The sequence below is a fragment of the Sinohyriopsis cumingii genome, chromosome 1 (assembly GCF_028554795.1).
Source record: "Sinohyriopsis cumingii isolate HCF-2022 chromosome 1, ASM2855479v2, whole genome shotgun sequence".
Lineage (NCBI taxonomy): Eukaryota > Metazoa > Mollusca > Bivalvia > Unionida > Unionidae > Sinohyriopsis > Sinohyriopsis cumingii.
Window position 1 is genome coordinate 4,219,803 of NC_142961.1, and position 19,897 is coordinate 4,239,699.

Sequence of the window (19,897 nt, forward strand, 5' to 3'; positions counted from 1 at the left end):
GCTCACCTCTGGCCATGTGGGTCCAAGCCTAGATTCAGCCACGTGGGTACATAAGAAAGCTTGCTGGTAGCTTCCTGTTGGTCGGTGATTCTGCGCAGGGTTTTCCGTGGTTCTTCCTCCGCCTAATATACTGGCTGCTATGTATAGCTTATAAAGCGATGTAAAATGGCATTAAAACCATGTTATGAAAATGAAACCACCAACCCAATAGGTTAAATTAATATTTTTTTATATTTTGTGATAAATATATTATGATATCACATAAGGTGTTGATATATTACATAAGGTGTTGATATATTACATGAGGTGTTGACATATCACATAAGGTGTTGATATACTACATAAGGTGTTGATATATTACATAAGGTGTTGATATATTACATATGGTGTTGATATATCAAATAAGGTGTTGATATATTACATATTACATATGGTGTTGATATATCACATAAGGTGTTGATATATCACATAAGGTATTGATATATTACAAGCATACATGATAATGTAAACTGCTACACCTTTGTTTTAATGGTTTGTTGAATAACATCCATAAAATTGGCAAATCATAAAAATTGATTTTCTTTTTCAGGACAAAGAGATAATTTCATTGGATGTGTGATTTTCTTTTTCAGGACAATACAGATAATTTTGTTGGATGTGTGAGAAATTTCAAAGTGGATGATCAGAGTGCAGGAAATCCACCACGACAGACAAATGTTCAAACATGTTATGCAAATTTGGAATATGGTTCTTTCTTCTATGGGAATGATGGTTATATAAGATTGGGTATGTCTTCTTATCATTTACTAATAATATTTTTAATGAGGAGCCTGAATAATTCAGTAATGTCAAAATTGCTTTGCAACACTGTTGTCCTAGCTCCAATCCTTGTGCCACCACCTGAAAGGGTTAATTGGTTATCTTCCATTATTTATGGTTTCCCTCCAGATTTTCCTGTTTCATTGCAAATGCTGTTGTAAATTAAGTAAATACTGTATATTTTATTACATTGTGAACAGTTGTTGTCTGAACAGTCAGTAGAGAATACTCATCATCATCATCATTATTATTATTATTATTATTACTTCCCTTCTTGTACCACTTTATGCTGTAATTTTAGGTGTCATGGCTTAATAGACCAGAGATTTATGTACTTGAACTTATGTATTTTTTGGTTATTTTTTAATGAAATTTTACTTAACATTGGTGCCTATAAGTTTATTATTGTTTTAAAAAAGTTATTATTTAATATCTAACATTTCAAAACTACTGTCTTGAGTAAATTGTGGAAACATTTCAATCTTAATTTTCAGTATAGTTCTTATTTTTTATATTCTCAACTTCATGCATACTGTTAATCACTGATTGTAATTTTTAAGATTTTTAGGATACAGTCAAAGACTCAGCATTAAGCTAAGATCCAGGAAGTTTCAATCCAGTCAGAACAGAAACTGTATTGATTTAATTTACTGTGCTTATTACTTCCAGATTTCACTTCTAAGATGACATTTACAAAATTCCATTCAGTTATCAGTAGATTCATTTGGTATTTTCGTTTTTTTTAAAACGCAGTTTGGTGTAAAACTTGAACCTTCCACGATGCTACAGAATATGTTCAAAAGGTTTTACAGCATTGTTTTTTCATTGCAGTGGATTCCTTTAATGTTGGACAGGACTTGGACATCAGTATTGAAGTTCGACCAAGGAGTAATGCCGGTGTAATGTTTTCTGTCCACTCAAATAAGAGTGACTTCCTGGTTTTGGAGCTTGCAAATGGAGATGTAATTATACTTTGCATACATTTCATGTCTGCATAAAGAAAACAAAATATTCCTTGAATAAAACAAGACTTCAAACATAAGAATTTTTTTTAGACACAAAACACAGACATTTTTTTTTACTTATGTACATAACACAGGCAGATGGCTTTTATAATTTGTTTACTAAGAAACACTAAATAAGGATTAGCATACTGATTCAAGTAATAAACATGCTTGACAGGCCTCATGTAATATACATGTTTGATAGGCCTCATGTAATAAACATGCTTGGCAGGCCTCCGGTAATATACATGCTTGATAGACCTCATGTAATATACATGCTTGGCAGGCCTCCGGTAATATACATGCTTGATAGGCCTCAGGTAATATACATGTTTGATGGGCCTTAAATGACAGATTCAGCTGTCTGAATAATAATATTGTTACAGACTAGGAACTTACTGAAAATGTGAAGCTACTTATTTCAACAATGCACACACATCCTGTGTGTGATTATGTCGAAACCTTGAATAATTATAGAACAAGACAGAGTTAATTCCTTGGAATGATTTATAATGATGCACAGAGTGTGTATACTATTGTAAACATGCTCAAGAGCTCAGATGTGTAACAACTGAGAATCCCCCAAGGAATTTAAATGTATTACCTTTATGAGGCAGTGCATACAAATGTACATGATAATGGATTCATGTTATTTGTTGTGATGCACTGAAATGCTGCACTAGGTTTTACTATTGATGAGTAGAAGCATGAAGCTTTGGAACATTATATATTTTGTAAATCTTTTTGATTTGCAACTGTGAACATTGCAATGTACACTCAAGTTTACAGAGATCATATCTGATATGCACCAATGAAAACAGAATGTAAATGGAACACGTGTGAATCTTGTAGACATATTGTATGGCACATGTTAAACCTGTATGTATATTAAAAAGTTGAAAGTCTAAAAAAAAATTATCCTTAAAATAATATCTCTAGAATTTACCAAGATGGATTTGTCACTAGAATCTTGAAATAAGTAAATTATATTCACACAACCTGGCTGATTTTCAGCCAAGAAGTAAAGGTAAATTAAAAGTCATGCCATCGACTCAAAGGATGCTGAGTATTTCTTAGTCTTCAGACATCTGTGCACCTGCCATCATATCAGTGCCAGTTCTTTAAAATTGTAAGCTGAATTCCTTGGTATCAAACCCTTTGGTGGGCAGAATTTGGTGCATGTCTAAAATGAAATATTGTCTTGATGTTCCAGTATTAAGCAGTAAAATTGACCTAATGCGAGAAAATAGATTGCTCCACCTACCAAATTATGTTACATGACGATCTGTTAACCTCCAAGAAACATGCAACGAAATATGTTTCAATTTAAGTGATAATATTTATTAAAATGAAATTCGCTACAAAAGATGCTAATGTATTTAGAATATAATCTTATCCTTTTTGACTTTATCTGGCTTGTGTTTATACTGCCTTGGGAGTAAGATGAATTAGAAATTAACCACAAAATCGTAAATAGTTTCGAATTATACCTTTGTACTTGCTAATTTTAAAGTTCTACTATGTTTGTCAGATTGAATTTTCATCAGTGATGTCTGTTGATGTAAACATGTAAATGAATGCCTAATATATTGGAAGATAATTGTCTGAAACCATTGTTTTTGCATTTCTTTGTTATTAATTACATTTTTGTATCCCCACCCCCTTCAGTCCAATGAAAAAGTAAAGAGTCTGAAAGATCAAGATGATAAATAATTATTTTTGGGACAAGCCGACATTAAAGTGCAAATTTTCAAACTTTAAAATAATGCAGCCATGTAGCAGAAGATAATGATGTAATTCTTATAAACAGTTGTTGAAAGTTTAATTAAATATTACACAAAAAGATCTACCCACAAAATTGAATCATCCCAAAAGAGGCATCAGATCTTGCTTGGAGCATGACTTTTGCATAATATATGTTCAATAACTGTATAATATTGTTGATTTTATCTTGAGGTAGTCTAACTGCCAAGAATCGAATATAATTATCCTAATAACATTGTGGAACCAACAGTTTTGTGAATAGATAAAGGAATTACAAAATGTTAAACGTTAAATGGAATAAAGCCATAGTTCCCTCCACGTCATTGTTACTTATGTCTATTGTAAGAAAGTTATCTAGAAAAAAAAAGTACTATTCTTTTCTAGTTGGTTAACAGACAGGTTGGCCAAAAGTTGCATCCTTTCATGTTATTAATTTTTTTTATGTAGTGACTTGTCACCATGTCCACAAAAAGTATTAGACCTGTTGGTACTCCATATGGGCTAGCTTTAGGGTTAAGTACCGAAGGAGGCACACATGTGAGCATTGTTAAAGAGAACAGTGCTTCCAGGCCTGTGGAATTGCTGTTTTTTGGACAAAATTCTAGCAAGGTGCGTTTTCATGTTGCTGTACAACACCAGCTTCAACAGTTTTGGTATTTTTGTTATTCATCAGCATATTTATTGTCAGTTGCAAAAAACTCTTGGATGAATGGATTCCTTGTAAGCCAACCTGCATGGGCACCACCTTGTTTGTACTGACCACTGATTGAATCAGCTGACGTAATAGTAGATCCATCCATGATATTACTGCACATCGTTGGATTGGTGTTTTGTGCAACGGTAGTTGCAGTGAAAGTAGTCCTAGAATTCATAGGCTGCATGTTTAGATTATTTTTATTATGATCAGCACTTTCAGTGTTTAAAGAAATTTTGAGAATTACATACTTTACATCTGCTGTTCCATTTTTTAAAAACTTTATTTACAGTATAGTCAGTGACATGGAACAAAGACACTGCCATTGACATTGACAGTTCACACTGAATTAACAAGTACAATCACTATAGAAGCATATATCAGTCAGTCATTTGTAATCCTTCAATCACACAGTATTGTTGTATAATTTGTCTTGCAAATCCATTAGATATAGCAGCTAAATGAAAGACAAAGAGAAATGTGATGGAATATTAACTACAATCAAGATGTCTGATTCCAAACTAAAACAAAATGAGATGCCAAGTGACATGACTAATCCTTACTGTCCAAAAATAATTATGTGTCTCTATCTTGCATCAGTTCCTGTGAATCATATATATATAAACAAATCCTCTTAATCAAGCACACCCAAAAAAATCATGTCATCATTTTCAAAGGTATTATCATCATGTCTGAGACATGCATATAGTTTCACTGTTCTGGTGGCTTAAGTGGTTAGAGTGTCTGCCTCAGATACAGGAGGTCACAGGTTTGAACCCTAGCCGAGTCATGCCAAAGATTTATGAAAATGGTACTAGCAGTTGACTCACTTGGTGCTCAGCATTAAGAGGCTTGATCCCCGGCCAAGTCGTACCAAAGACTTACAAAAATGGTACTAACACCTGCTTCGCTTGGCGCTCAGCATTAAGAGATTAGTGTTAGGACTGGTCGGCCTGGTGTCAGGATAATGTGACTGGGTGGGACATAATGCTACATGTCTGCATCATGATGCCCCAGTTCTAGACATCACTCTAAACTGTCACACTGCAGACATCATAGCAATATGACTCAAATTGTTAAAACTACATTAAAAATCCAAAGAAGTTAAATATAGTTGCAATGTTTTATGGCACAGTGTTCATCAGATGAACTTGGAGAAATATCATATTTAGATTTGCACAAAATGCTCTCAGTAAAGAACAGTATAAATTAGTATAATGCACCAACAGGTTAGGGGTCATTACAATTTTTAAAAAAATGTACGACTTGCTTATAAATCCAACTGCAAAGACACACTTCTATCATATCATTACATGCCAACAGATCTGGGTCAGTATCGTTTGTTAGGATTAATCTGTAGAACAAACCCTGATCTAATGCATTATGTTATGTTGTTTGCATATTGGACCCGACTGATATGCAAATATGTACAGTAAATAAAGTGCACTCTTTTTATCTACCCATCTATTTTGCAACATAATTTCTGGGATTTTGCTGTTTGCAGTTGGGCACACCATATACATACAATTCAAGTGTTGTTATCCTAAATTGCCTCATTTTCTTAGTTTGCCACTTGTTTTAATTTCAGGTGGTGTTTACTGTTGATAATGGTGCTGGTCCCTTTTCCACCAGATTCACACTTGCCATGGATAACAAAATCTGTGATGGAGCCTGGCATAAGATTAGGGGTGAGTTTAACATGCAGAATTTGTTACTCTTTACTGTTTCAGTTTGCAGATATTCTGTTTCCATATACTATTGCAGTCCCATAACTGTAGCGTGTCTGATTGAATTTAAACATTATCTTTCATAATAACAAAGAATGTAACTGAGAGGTTTAAGGCAGCAGTTAATGTATATCACAGAACTTTTTACTGCTATGATTACAATGTAGTTTCTGCAGATATTTAACAAAATATGGGCTACAGTTCAAGGTATTGATGTTACAAAGCAAAGATGTTGCCTGCGAGAGTTCTGTTTATTTATAAGCTTCATTAATGGGAAGCTTTGAGAATGCTATACTGATTTCAAGCATCTGCTTGATTATGAGTGAAACCACCAGTTTGATGTTAATTCAGTCTGAACCATTGACAGATAGGATAAGGCTGTGGATTTTTATGAAATAAGGTGAGATGATCTTAACAGAAATGAAGGTATGCATGAAAAATTGAATCCTTGCATCAGTCAGATTATCTTAACTACAGTTCTTATAGAAAGGAATAGACATCTCATTGGAAGATCAGTATGGCTAGAAGGGGCCATATCCATAGTCTCTGATTTTCTTTCAAACTGTCATTGTGGGAACAGTTTTCAGTATTGGTATAGCAAACCATGATATGGTAGTTAAAGTTACAGATTGGATTTTGGAAAAAAGGATGTCAATTGTTTTATAACCTGGATGTTTTATAACCAGGATGTTTTTTAACCTGGTCATTTCTTAACCTGTTGTTATTATTATGACGCTGAACTTTAATTTTTGATATACCAAAATTATTAGAGTAATTGATAATTTTTGCTTAAATATTAACCAGATATTGAGGAGTCTGACAGTACTGAATATGATTCTATTGCCTGGCTCATTTGATGTGGATGCCTCCTCGATAAGAGCCATAATTTTGAAAAATACACCTAATTTTAAAGAATTATGTGTAAAAAATTAAGTATTTATATTTAAAGAAAATCTTTGGGTGTTGAAAAAGAATCTGATTAAAGAAAATGACCCATAAATAGATTTTAATTTAATTTATTAATTGAACTACACAATTACAAGAGTTTTCTCCTTGCATTATGATATTTTAACCCTACCATCAGACCAGCCTATGTCAGCTATCATTTATGTGTGTACCATCCTATGTCATTTATGTGTACCATCAGACCAGCCTATGTCATTTATGTGTACCATCAGACCATCCTATGTTAGCTATGTGTGTACCATCAGACCAGCCTATGTCATTTATGTGTACCATCAGACCAGCCTATGTCATTTATGTGTGTACCATCAGACCATCCTATGTTAGCTATGTGTGTACCATCAGACCAGCCTATGTCATTTAAGTGTTGGCTACTTCACTTTATTCCAGTTGTCTTGGCAATTAATAAACTGCTTGTGTAGCTGTGCCATAAAACACCAATCCAAACCAAAAGTTGAAGATAAACAATTATAATTTATTAATTAATTATAATTTACCACTTAATTATTATTCTGCTGCTTCATTATTTTAATTAAAAGTTTATTTTCTTTATTTTGTTCTCTTTCAAATTTCATCATTTAAATCTGATTGATTGTTTTGAAAATAGTTTTCTTGCGGCCACAACCTTTTGATGCAAATGTATGCATTTTCATTAGAAAACCGCCAATAGTTTCATACACACATGGAGTATTGTTATCTGGCAGTTCATAAAATGTTGTTATAATTTAATTTCACATATTCTTTCATAGTGTTTTAACTAGAATATATACTGCTATAATTATCACTTAAATATTATTCTAATTATTGCTTCATTATTTTTATCAAAGTAATTTCCTTTATTCATTTTCTCTGTTTACTTTATTTTATAAGTTAAGTCTGTCTGATTCCTTCTCTTCTCTTGCTGCCTAATAAACCGTACATTTGCTAGCATATATATATGTAATCAAGTGTTGGAGACATCAATAAAAGAAACCAAAGTTCTTTGAGAAGAGACAATATTCATCTCGATGACAAGGAACTAATTAAACTGTTATGTTCTATTTGTATGATCTTAAATACCATTTATAAACCTATTCTGTTTTTTTTTAAAAATCCATTTTAGGCTCATTATTTTTATTTATGATTTTATTGTTTCATTGTACTTTCAACAATTGTAAAATTTGACTTCAAGAATAAAAATTCCTAATTGCAAGCATTTGCAATTATTTTCTATTAAATTCAACTATTTTAACAGTCAGTACAATAGCATGTGTTGAAATATTGGGTTTGAAAATTCCCATTACAAAACTTACAGGTCCAAAACTACCTGTGGAAAACAATGAACAGGTCTAATATCATGCCTTAGACTTCAACGAACCCTGTCTGTCAAACTGTTTCTTTCTCTATGTACATGGAATATATTGTGTAATTATTATAAATACTTTAGGTGTGAAACATGATGAATCTTATTGCCAGATACAAATATCTAGTTATAAAAAATGATTTCTATTTGGGAGAGGGCAAAAATGAGTCATGCCTACTGCCCAATCCTTTCAAAAGTTTTTAAATTAAATTGTATGCTGATGACACTGTACTTAGATGCCTAACTTTTGTCTTATCACTTTTACTTACAGCAATAAAGAATAAGAATGTCCTGCAGCTGATAGTGGATGATGGCGAGCCACAGATTGCCACTAGTATAAGTACTGCAACTGCTGCTGATACTAACGACCCCATCTACATCGGAGGTGTACCAGGTCAGGATCACCAAAGCTTCTTGAAACAGATTTAATGCACAATGTATATTTGGGGGGTCATTGGAGCCCATCAGTATGAGATCATGATCAGTTTGAATAGAAGTGTTCAGAGTGAATCAGAAAAATGTCTGGAATCCTTCATTATGTTTAATCTCTTAGAACACGGAAAAAATATCACTTGAATGTCAAATTTTACACAAATTAATTTTTTTTTACTGCTGTTATATTTTGGCACTTTTGCACTTAATTATATCTTTAATATTATTTTAATTTCTTGAGTAATTATTTAATTTGGGCTGAATGTGTCTTTGTCCTGTCTGTAACCTTTTCATCTGCACATGTAATATTCTGATTTGAGATGAATTTATAATACTGTTCATGAGATTCTTCTTCAGGTATGGAATATTAGTTTCAGCCATTAATGACCCAATTTTTCCTATTGCAGATTGTTGTACATTGTATCAAGTAGCCTGATTCAGCTGACAGATACAGTCTATTTTTGTTTTGAACATCAGATTTGTTGCCTTGCTATACAAAATACAGATTGCAAAATTGACTTTGTAAAAACAGTTGAATGTTGACAGAGTAAATATGCCATTTTTATCTCACCTGACTCTGAAGGCATTTTTGCATTTAAGGCCAATTGAGTTCATGGTATCATCCAGGATCCATTGATATTCCGCATGCCACACATGCATTTAAGGCCAACTGAGTTTATGGTATCATCCAGGATCCATTGATACCCTGCATGCCACACTTGCATTTAAGGCCAGTTGAGTTTATGGTATCATCCAGGATCCATTGATACCCCACATGCCACACTTGCATTTAAGGCCAACTGAGTTTATGGTATCATCCAGGATCCATTGATACCCTGCATGCCACACTTGCATTTAAGGCCAACTGAGTTTATGATATGGTTCTGCATACAGGATCCATTGATACCCTGCATGCCACACTTGCATTTAAGGCCAACTGAGTTTATGATATGGTTCTGCATACAGGATCCATTGATACCCTGCATGCCACACTTGCATTTAATGAGGTAATACCCTACTTCTGTGCTCTGTCATCAATATCATTTACACAGATGGAGTGGTATTACAAAAATGAGAAAAATTTAGTTCTACAGATATACCTAATAATGTAGACTTTCTACTCCCATTCACAGTTATACCTAATAATGTAGACTTTCTACTCCCATTCACAGATATACCTAATAATGTAGACTTTCTACTCCCATTCACAGATATACCTAATAATGTAGACTTTCTACTCCCATTCACAGATATACCTAATAATGTAGACTTTCTACTCCCATTCACAGATATACCTAATAATGTAGACTTTCTACTCCCATTAAAAATTCAGAGACCTGATGGCTGAGAATTACCATTGTGCCTTGAGGTTAGACTTTTTGCCCTTATCTAAAGTAAGACAAGTTTGAGGTTAGACCTTTTGCCCTTATCTAAAGTAAGACAAGTTTGAGGTTAGATTTTTTGCCCTTATCTAAAGCAGACTTGTCCAGACTGCACATGGACAGGTGAACCTTTGCTTAAGTAAGACAAGTTTGAGATACAAATATTAAGAGAAGGCCTATTTTCACTCTTTTGCATAAGCACAGGAAAATAAGCAATCAAAAACATTTTTAATAAACCTAAGCATCTAGTATCTTAGATATAGATGCCATTAGAAGTAACACAAAAATTTTGTTTCCTCCCCCAATTTCAGGCAAAAATGAAATGATTGTCAAAGACCACATGACCCATTTCAACCAAACTTGACAGACAAACCTAGCATGAATGTCTTTCAGGTTTATACTAGTTGAATATGGCTGCCATTGCTGAAAAGAATTAAACCATTAGATTACATCTTAATGCTTACAAAACAAAATTAGACCAATTTTGACCATAAAAGTGTCTTTGAATCAGATCCTTTTCGTTTCTACAAATGATGCCAATGCACCATTAAATAATTATGGCCACTGTTACTAAAATAGAAAAAGCTTTTAAATTATTTGTCCAAAACAACTGAACAGAGTTTGACTAGATTTAACAGAAAACATTGATTTTAGTGTTTTTGCAGATTAATGGTGATAAAACTTAAGACGTATCACACAAAGACTTTCTCAGTCATATCCTTTACCTTAAAAAAGGTATCAGCAATACCACCCTAAAATTTACACCATCAGTACAAAATATAGGTGTCATTCTTGGCAATATGCTGTCATTTAACTAACATGTCATGAACATATGCAAGGCTTTGGTCACAATTTTCCTTCTGTTAATTGTACTAAAACACTTGTGTTTTCCTTAGTAATTGAAGACTGGACTATTGTAATTACTTCAGTCTGGTTCATCTCGGTATTTACTATAAAAACTTCAAAACTCATAAAAAAACATGGTTGCTCAGATCACCCTTAGAGTCCAAAGAACTGAGCACACCTACCCTCTGCTCTGTAAAATTCACTTACTACCTGTTCAGTCCAGAACCGAATACAAAATCTGTTCACTATACAACATTTCACTGAATGGCTTCAGTCTAATATACCTATCTGACCTTACCCATGTGTACATCTAAAAATTTATGCTCCTTTTTGGACACTCACATTGTCATTGTTCCTACTGTGAAAAGAGTCATCCAGACAGCATTTTTTTGTGTACCAGACCCATGCTACGTGGACCGAATTGCCCATAGATCTGAGACACAAGGACAATGTGATCTCATTCAAGAATGCAATTAAAACTCACCTATTTCAACTACAAGAACAGACTTAAAGACCTAATGATGTTCCTTCCTAATTATTGTCAGCATGTTTTTATTTTGTAATTTCATGGTGTTTGTTTTTGTAATCTTGTATATGGTTTACATATTCTCTAATATTTGTATAGCACTTCGGTGCTGTTCTAAGTCCATGTTATTATTATTATTATTACCAAAAAAATGCAAAGCCTATAAATGACTTCTCAACTAGCACAGAACAGAATTTTACCACATTTTTCAGAAAGCACTATGGCATAAAGTTCTTTAAGTTTTATATTTTTTAAAAAGTGCCATTTCATCATCAAGTTTGCCCACCATTACTAAAAATAGAAACAACTTTAAACAATTTTCTCAAACATTGTACAGAAGGCATCCAAGCATGAAGGCATTTCATATTTATACAAAAGATGCCACCCCATTATTAGATACAGCCACCATTACTAAAAATGTAAAAACCTTGCAAAAAGTATCTTGGCATGATGGTGATTGATGAGACTGTAGTGGTGGTGATCATTCTCCAGATAATTCTAATACTACTGCTTCATTGTCTTTGTCTTTTAGAGAGTCATGGAAGTTTAGTTGCTAGAGAGTTAGACTCATAATACAAGGGTCATGGGTTCAGTACCCATCCAGGCCAGTCTTGATTGGCTGCCTTGTGTCCTTGGTCATCCAAGCCAACCTTAATTGGCTGCCTTGTGTCCTCGGTCATCCAGGCCAGCTTTTATTGGCTGCCTTGGCCGTCCAGGCCAGTCTTTATTGGCTGCCTTGTGTCCTTGGCCATCCAAGCTAACCTTAATTTGCTGCCTTGTGTTCTTGGTCATCCAGGCCAGCCTTTATTGGCTGCCTTGGCCATCCAGGTCAACCTTATTTGGCTGCCTTGTGTCCTTGGTTATCCAGGCCAACCTTAATTGGCTGCCTTGTGTCCTTAGCCAACCAGGCCAGCCTTAATTTTCTGCCTCATGTCCTTGGAGGGGGAAGAAAGGCACTTAGCTCCAATCTTTTTCTTCAGCAGCATAAAGCCAATAATGGACAGAAAGTAACTAGCCAATCATCTTAATCTTCTTTTTAAAAAATAAAAATAATTTTTCAATATACAAGCTTTTTTATTTTAATTTCAGAGGGGCAAACAAAGGGTATTGAATCAACCCGAAACTATGTGGGCTGTATCCGTGGACTCTATCTGAACTCAAAGCGACAGTACCTTGCTACAGGAGTGCCATTTGGGTCTGTGCAAAAGGAGTCTTGCCCTGTGGAGTAAAGTTTGATGTGGCTTATCTTAATACCGAATCTACCTTGGATACAAATATGTAAACTATCAAAATATACTTTTTGGGGCTGTTTGAACTAATGTGCCATATTTACCCAGTATAAAAAAATTAGTAATCCAGTTGTATCATTACATAATGTACAAGGACATCAGGGTCTGGGTTGCTTGCTTGGCTTGTTGATTTGCCTAATGGAGTAGCTTCTAACACGACAGAACATTGTGCTGGTAGATCTTATTCTACTGTGCTGTACATTTACGTTTGTAGACCTTTACTTTTAATCAGCTCCAAATAGTCATTAATGTGCTGAAGTGCCTTTAAATGATAATATGTTTGTACAGGCTTGTAATACAAATATTAGCAGATGCAGTGCTCTGTTTGAGACATGTCATTATATTGCTGAACATCAATTGATTGGATATAAATGCAAGTATATTTTCCTTTCAGTCTGTATCACTTTAAAATCTGTATAAAGAACAAAAACTGTTCAATGATTCTGCCATATTTACAGATCTGATTTAAACATTTTCAATGACTGCATTTGTGTTTAAAGGAGAATAGTACATATTTAGGTTTGCACTGAAATGTGAATATTTCTCTATTCACATGGTATATGTCATAATGACAGAACATGAGCTATTGTTGATTCCTTGTCATGCTACAAAGTGGAGAGAAAGGTCATGAAACTCAAGAAACACACTTACCAGTGACAGAAACAATATGGTACCACAACGATGATAATTGGGTCTCTGTATGCTTGTCATGTATCACATTTGGAGGTGGAGATCAGAGCACATTTTGAAATCCACACATACTGGACATATAAATCCTATAAACATAGACATACAGTTTGTATTCAGGTGTTCTTACCCAAGGTAGAATCATTTTTACCCAAGGTAGATTCATTTTTACCCAAGGTAGATTCATTTTTTTTAATGATGTAGGAATTGATATTAGAATGGTGTTATTAGCCTACAACACTATAACTTGCAGGGAAATCTCAATGTGCAATCTTTCTTTAAAATTTTTCAATGTTGTTTATCCAAACTCATCTCACTGTCTTTTTTGTGAAAATGTTTGTTTTATTCTCAAGCTTTTATGTATACGTGTTCAAATTTTTACGATGGAATTTATTATTATAAGTGTTAGAATTTAGCCTTTAGCTCAAACACTATGTTTTATTAGATTCATGTAGATTTAACTTGAAAAAAGATCAGGTTTTTAATCTTTCTTTTTCCACATCTTAAAGATGTTTAATCTTTTGTTGTACGGTTGTGTTCATGTTGAAGTAGAACAACTGATTGCTCAGGAAATATCAGGGGGAAAAGTGTTTTCCAGCTTCTGATGAAATACACATTGATTAATTTTACTACTGTTGCTTTTTAAAAGCAAGAGTATTTACTGGTAAATGATTTTAGGTAATACATTTCTATGGCATTTAGTTTGATCATATTAATGACAGTAGGATTGTTATTTTTCTTTTGTAAAGAAAAAGACTTTAATCACACTTGAAACATTGTGGTTAAACTCTTTTGTGACTTGTCAAATAGTAAATAATTTTTTTCACGTGATAAATTGAGCTTCTGTATCAGATTTTATTTGCTGAACCCACATACGTATAAAAGCAAGACCTAACAATCACTTTTCTACTGATGGCAGTATCACCATTGTCACAGTCATACAAAATGCAGTATGGTTACAGTTGGAATTAATCATACAGTTTATTCTGTAATTCCTTTGATCTTTGTTCAAGCCTGCAATCAGAGTTTGTATTGCTTTTATTTTCTATACTCCTTGCTCAATTCTGTTTATACTCAGAACAAATCATTATTAAATGAAGACAGTTCATTCTGGGACAGGTTCATTTTCCCCATTGACCTTGGGTTCAAGGTCACAATAATAAAAAACTTATGTTGGATTTTAATGGGTATATTTCATAAACCCCTTGGGGTTTTTTCTTCATATTTAGGATGAATCATTATAAAGCTAAGACAATTCATTAAAAAGTATGCTTGCTGAACCTTTTGACCTTGAGGTCAAGGTTAAACATTTTACAGCAATGCTTTGATAGTGGGCTCAATATCCAGGCTTTGACCTTGTTTTTTCTTTCTTTCTATCACTTGTGTTGAGAACAAATAATTAATAACTTTTTTCATATTATATGTGGCAGTTCTGTTTTACTCTTAGAAGTATATACATACAGCTGTAATTTAGTTTTATATATCATTCATTAAAAAACAGTCATGCTTTAATGTACATTCAAATTAAGTATCTGTGTTTGTTTGTTGTGTAAATCATCATTTTGTGCCAAATTTTGATATTTTTTAATAACCATTCATGATTTTGACTTCAGAATATCTGCCTGTTAAATTATAAGGATTTTGCAATTTTCAGATTTGATTTAGGGCAGGTGTTTGTTTTGTTTTTTTTTGCAAGTTTCAAAAGGCAAGAACAAAATAAAACAAATTAGCATGCCAGAGGTAGTTGAGATAAATTGTCAATATATAGCTACCTCTCGACACAAAAAGGGCGTAAGAAGAGGTAAACAATGATTTTAAAATTGTTATCATATTGATACTCACATATTTTCAGATAGAAGTACTGTATCCTTAATTTGAAAGTGATTAGGGCATTTTGAATGGATTCCAAAGTTCCATTAAAATAACAGGAACATTGCAATGGCCAGTAAGGTTATCATTTTAGATTACCCTTTGACTGTTTAGCATGACAAGACATCCAAATTGCATGTAGGATTAGATATTGAAAGTTACTTGGAGCAAACTACAAAATATCCTTGGGAGATTTTCTGTTTTTGACCCTATAATTAGAGCAAAAATGTAATAAAAACCGAAAATCTTACAGAAACTAATCAAGAACTTACATATTGTATATATTTGGGAAAAAGTCTGGTGAAAGTATATAAAAATAAATGCCTGAAAGCTATTCCTGAAGTATCCAGTGTCCCAGGTACAAGACATAATATTACGTCAGCTTTCTTGCATAGCATATGTATGAGCAATTTTGCAAAATTTAGGCAAATGACTTTTTTAGATTAGTCAGTTTTTTTTATATTTCATTAAAGGATAATGATAAGAACACTTGGTCCTGTAAGTGTACCTCTTAAACCTGAAATGGCTTTCAAATTCAAATGGCTTTCAAATTCAAAAAATGGCTTTCAAATATTATTTTCCCAGATAGCCATCAATCTGGTCATCACCATGGTGAAATTGCAATAAATAAACTATCCATAATCAACAGATTTCTTCAAATAAATTAAGCATTTGTATGCCTGTGAGTTAATTAATTACTGAATTTTGAATAAATTTTCATATAGGAAAGTTTTATGAAATGAGATCTAAAGTTAGTACTTTCAGTTATAAGCCTGTATTATGAGATGGGACCTAATCTGAAAACAGTCAAACAGAAATTATGACATTTGTGTGAAAGTTTCTTAGTGTACAGTATTACGGTTGTATGACAGAGTTGCCTATTGCAAACTGTCCAGAATCCATGGGAAATATTAATGAAGGAATGAGATTATATTTTTAACAATCAGGGCTAGTGTATAGCAATTTAATAAACAAAAATTTCCCTGCAATTTATAGACTTACTTCATTGTAACTGAGACTTAAGTTTGACAGTTTAAAGGTTTTGACATTGAGGCAATAGAATGACATTTGAACGAATATTTGCTGCTGTAAACCTTGATGTGAATTTTGTAGATTCAGATCTGCTGCCATGTAATGTACTGGTGTATGAATTTACATTTCATGTTTTTTGTTAAATTATGCCAAAGTCTATTTCAGCATGATCAGGTCAATATACTCTTCAAGTTTTCTGAAAACAAACTTCACCACAAATTACCTTGTTAACATAAGAACTCATTTATTTTGAGCAGGTAAATAAATTTCATTTTCAGTTAGAAGTATAATTTGTGAAAGATGATGACAAATGTGGAAATTCGTCAACTGATCATTTAATTTTTACAGATAGTTAATTTTCAGCAAGGCATTGTGGGTAATACTGGCATAGTGTTATATTTTCAGTAGTTCACTTTCTGTGTGACTGAAAATTAATACCAGTCCTACCTTGCTTAAAACTAATGATTTGTAAAGTTGGTATGTACACTCTGTATACTGTCATATACTAGCGGTCATACTTTTAAGCTGATGCTGATATTAAATTACATGCTCTCAGGGTTTCGTAGTTCTTGTGGGGTTTTTGTTCAGAAAACGGGAAGGCTATAATGTGTTGATCTGGTGTACAGTGCTTGCATTTTGTTGAGCATTACATTTTGGTAAATTGGACAAGTTGACTTTAAGAGCATTACATGTTGGTAAATTGGACAAGTTGACTTTAAGAGCATTACATGTTGGTAAATCAGACAAGTTGACTTTAAGAGCATTACATTTTGGTAAATCAGACAAGTTGACTTTAAGAGCATTACATGTTGGTAAATCAGACAAGTTGACTTCAACCCTTTTCCTCATCGGGTGTATGGTTTTTTAGGCCTTCAATAAAAATGTAGCAAAGTTATCCAGTGCAGTGCACTGTAAATAGAACACTTTTTACCTATTCGACTTCATACACATAGGCCTGACTGTTAGCTGTTAAGCAGTATAGTTTATGTTACGTTTAACAGAAATTTTAACCATTTTATGTTCTTGGTACACATCTATTATGTATGGACAAATTTAAGAGTCAGTGTGAATGGACTAGAGGTGTCCAAAGGCGCTTGCATGAAGTAAAGGGTTAAGAGAATTACATGTTGGTAAATCATACATTTCGGCTTGAAGAGTATAATTATACTCCAACATGTAGGCTTTCCAGCTTGTAACCCTATTGCTAAAACTTGGATGAAATTTATTTCAATCTTATAAATATTTTAAGACTACTTTTTCAAAGCTCCATGGTATCAATTCCCATTTAAGTCATATACATTTTTTATGCTAATCCCACATTACTTTGATGTTGCTGATTACAATGGTCCCTCACTCTCTTCTGTTTTTGCAATCAGGAGCGAGCCATTAAGTTATGTAGGGCTAACTTTGGAAATGTTCCTATTCAACTGTTTGGTAAATTAAATCTTTCCCATAATGTTCAACCCTTTTTAAAAATAGATCGACCAACATCACAGCATGCATTTGGATGAAACTATTCATGATCATGAGGAATGTCTGGTTCCAATCCTGAATGATATTGGATTACCATTTGAAACAGAAATGATCCTCTGGTCTTGACCTGGAGGTGTGGAAGGTTTGTTTTAAAATTTCAAATATTTAAAAGAATGAAACAATTTTCATACAATTTGTAGCAATCTTCTTTTTTTATTTAATAAGATTTTGATAGGAGTATTGAATAATTTTTATCCAGTACTTAACAATCCTGTACTTTTATTGTCAGGTTTATACAGGGCACAAGCTGTAAAAGGACTTTTGCTTGCACGATAATTTCAAAACTTTTTATTTTGTCATCATTTCAATCAGTTTCAGAAGGCTTTTAATAAGAACAATTTTGGAACACCAGTTTTTAAAATACTCCAGTGTAATATCAATGGCTATTTTCAAATTGATGCCATATTTGAACAAGAAAATATTGTCACAACGAGTTTTTAGTATAAAGGAAAAAGTATGATATTTGTTAAAAAGTCTGAACATAAATAACACTAATGTTTACTTAATTTACAATTAGAGGTCACAAACCATTATGAATAAAATGCTGGAAACCGCTTTAGAATGTCAAATTTATGTCAATAAAGTTTTATTGTATGGAGACCTTATTGCCTTTTCAGACACAAAGTAATTGTAATTTTGTAAATTTATTTCCATTCTTTTTCAAAATTTTCTTGAGAGTATTGTTGACCATAAATGTTTTTGTACTAATATTTTTAGGCCTAAACTTACATTATTGTAGTAAAATTAGGTGGATTAAATTTGACAGCATCACGTAACATTTATTATTTGTTATTACTATATAATAAAAATTTACAATAAGGTCTCTGTATGATAATAACTTTAAATTTAAAGTTTTGTTTTTTTCTGTCTTGTACATTTAGTTACAGGTTTGTCTAATTTTCCGGTGCTCTAAAGTTAATATTTTAAAGTGTAAGCTTCATTTTTTTTCTCATCATGTACCTTTAGGTACCGGTTTTATCTGTGAACATTTTCCGGTGCTCTGAAGTTACCTCATCTAGTCTTCCAGTGAAATATTTGGGAAAAGGGGAGTTTTAACATGAAATCATGTTGTTACTGAATGTACTTGATATTAAAAACAAGAATTAGTCCGCTTTTGTGTTTTGTCTCTTGATACCCAACCACAAATGTGATTAGCTCACATACATTTGTGTTGTCCTTTTTCATCTGTGCTTTCAACCAGTTCAAGACAGATCACATTATTGTTTATGCACCCAGATGTCATAATGTATGTCATAATGGTGGATACCTTTTATGGTTTCTTCAAGTGTCCACTATGGCTAACAAGGTGTAGAGGTCTCATTCTCTTTTGACAAAGCAAATATGGATAATGAAAGGAATGAAAAACAAAACAAACGAGGATCACAGTACAAAAAAGGGTGCCTCACCCTTTATACTGCCTATTGTGCCATGGATGGACAAAACATTAACAGTTAATTTGATACATCGATGTGAAAATTGGAGTTGCAGATTCCCTTCATGCTTATACTATGAAAGTCTATGACTGAGTTTACAAACTGATCACAATTTTGAGTTTAAGCAGAGTTTGATGGTATGAATCTATAATGACTGAGAATTCCATTTTCATGGTTCAAGTTAAACACTGTAGATTTTCCTCTCTCCAAATCCTCCTTTGTGTCTTTTTATGTAGTTTTGTTGTCCACCCATTAGCTTTTTGTTCCACTTCATGAGGTCCTATAAGCACATGCTAAATCATCACTTGGTTGGTAGACAAGATAAACCAGTAAGAAAAATGAGAATCTGTTGACTATATATAATTGTAGGTCCCTTTTTTCTATTACTGGTTCACCAACCAAAGGACACATTAGCCTATGTAAAAACCCCAAAAACTTGGTAGCCTATGTAAAACCCAAAGAACATGGTAGCCTATGTAAAACCCAAAGAATGTGGTAGCTTAAGTAAAACCCGATTGATGTTGGACATGGTAGCCTATGTAAAATCCAAAAGAT

At 33.1% G+C, this 19,897-nt stretch overlaps 1 protein-coding gene across 1 annotated transcript in view; it reads left to right on the forward strand.

Moving 5' to 3' along the window:
• Window positions 1-19,018, forward strand: part of LOC149806331 (laminin subunit alpha-like) — a 246,986-nt gene extending 227,968 nt beyond the window's left edge. The window contains exons 71-75 of the mRNA XM_089951669.1: window positions 633-786; window positions 1,651-1,781; window positions 5,870-5,969; window positions 8,585-8,707; window positions 12,589-19,018. Of these exons, the coding sequence (XP_089807795.1) occupies window positions 633-786; window positions 1,651-1,781; window positions 5,870-5,969; window positions 8,585-8,707; window positions 12,589-12,728 (648 nt within the window). The 3' untranslated portion in view covers window positions 12,729-19,018. The remainder of the gene's footprint in view (window positions 1-632; window positions 787-1,650; window positions 1,782-5,869; window positions 5,970-8,584; window positions 8,708-12,588) is intronic.
• Window positions 19,019-19,897: the final 879 nt, after the last annotated feature.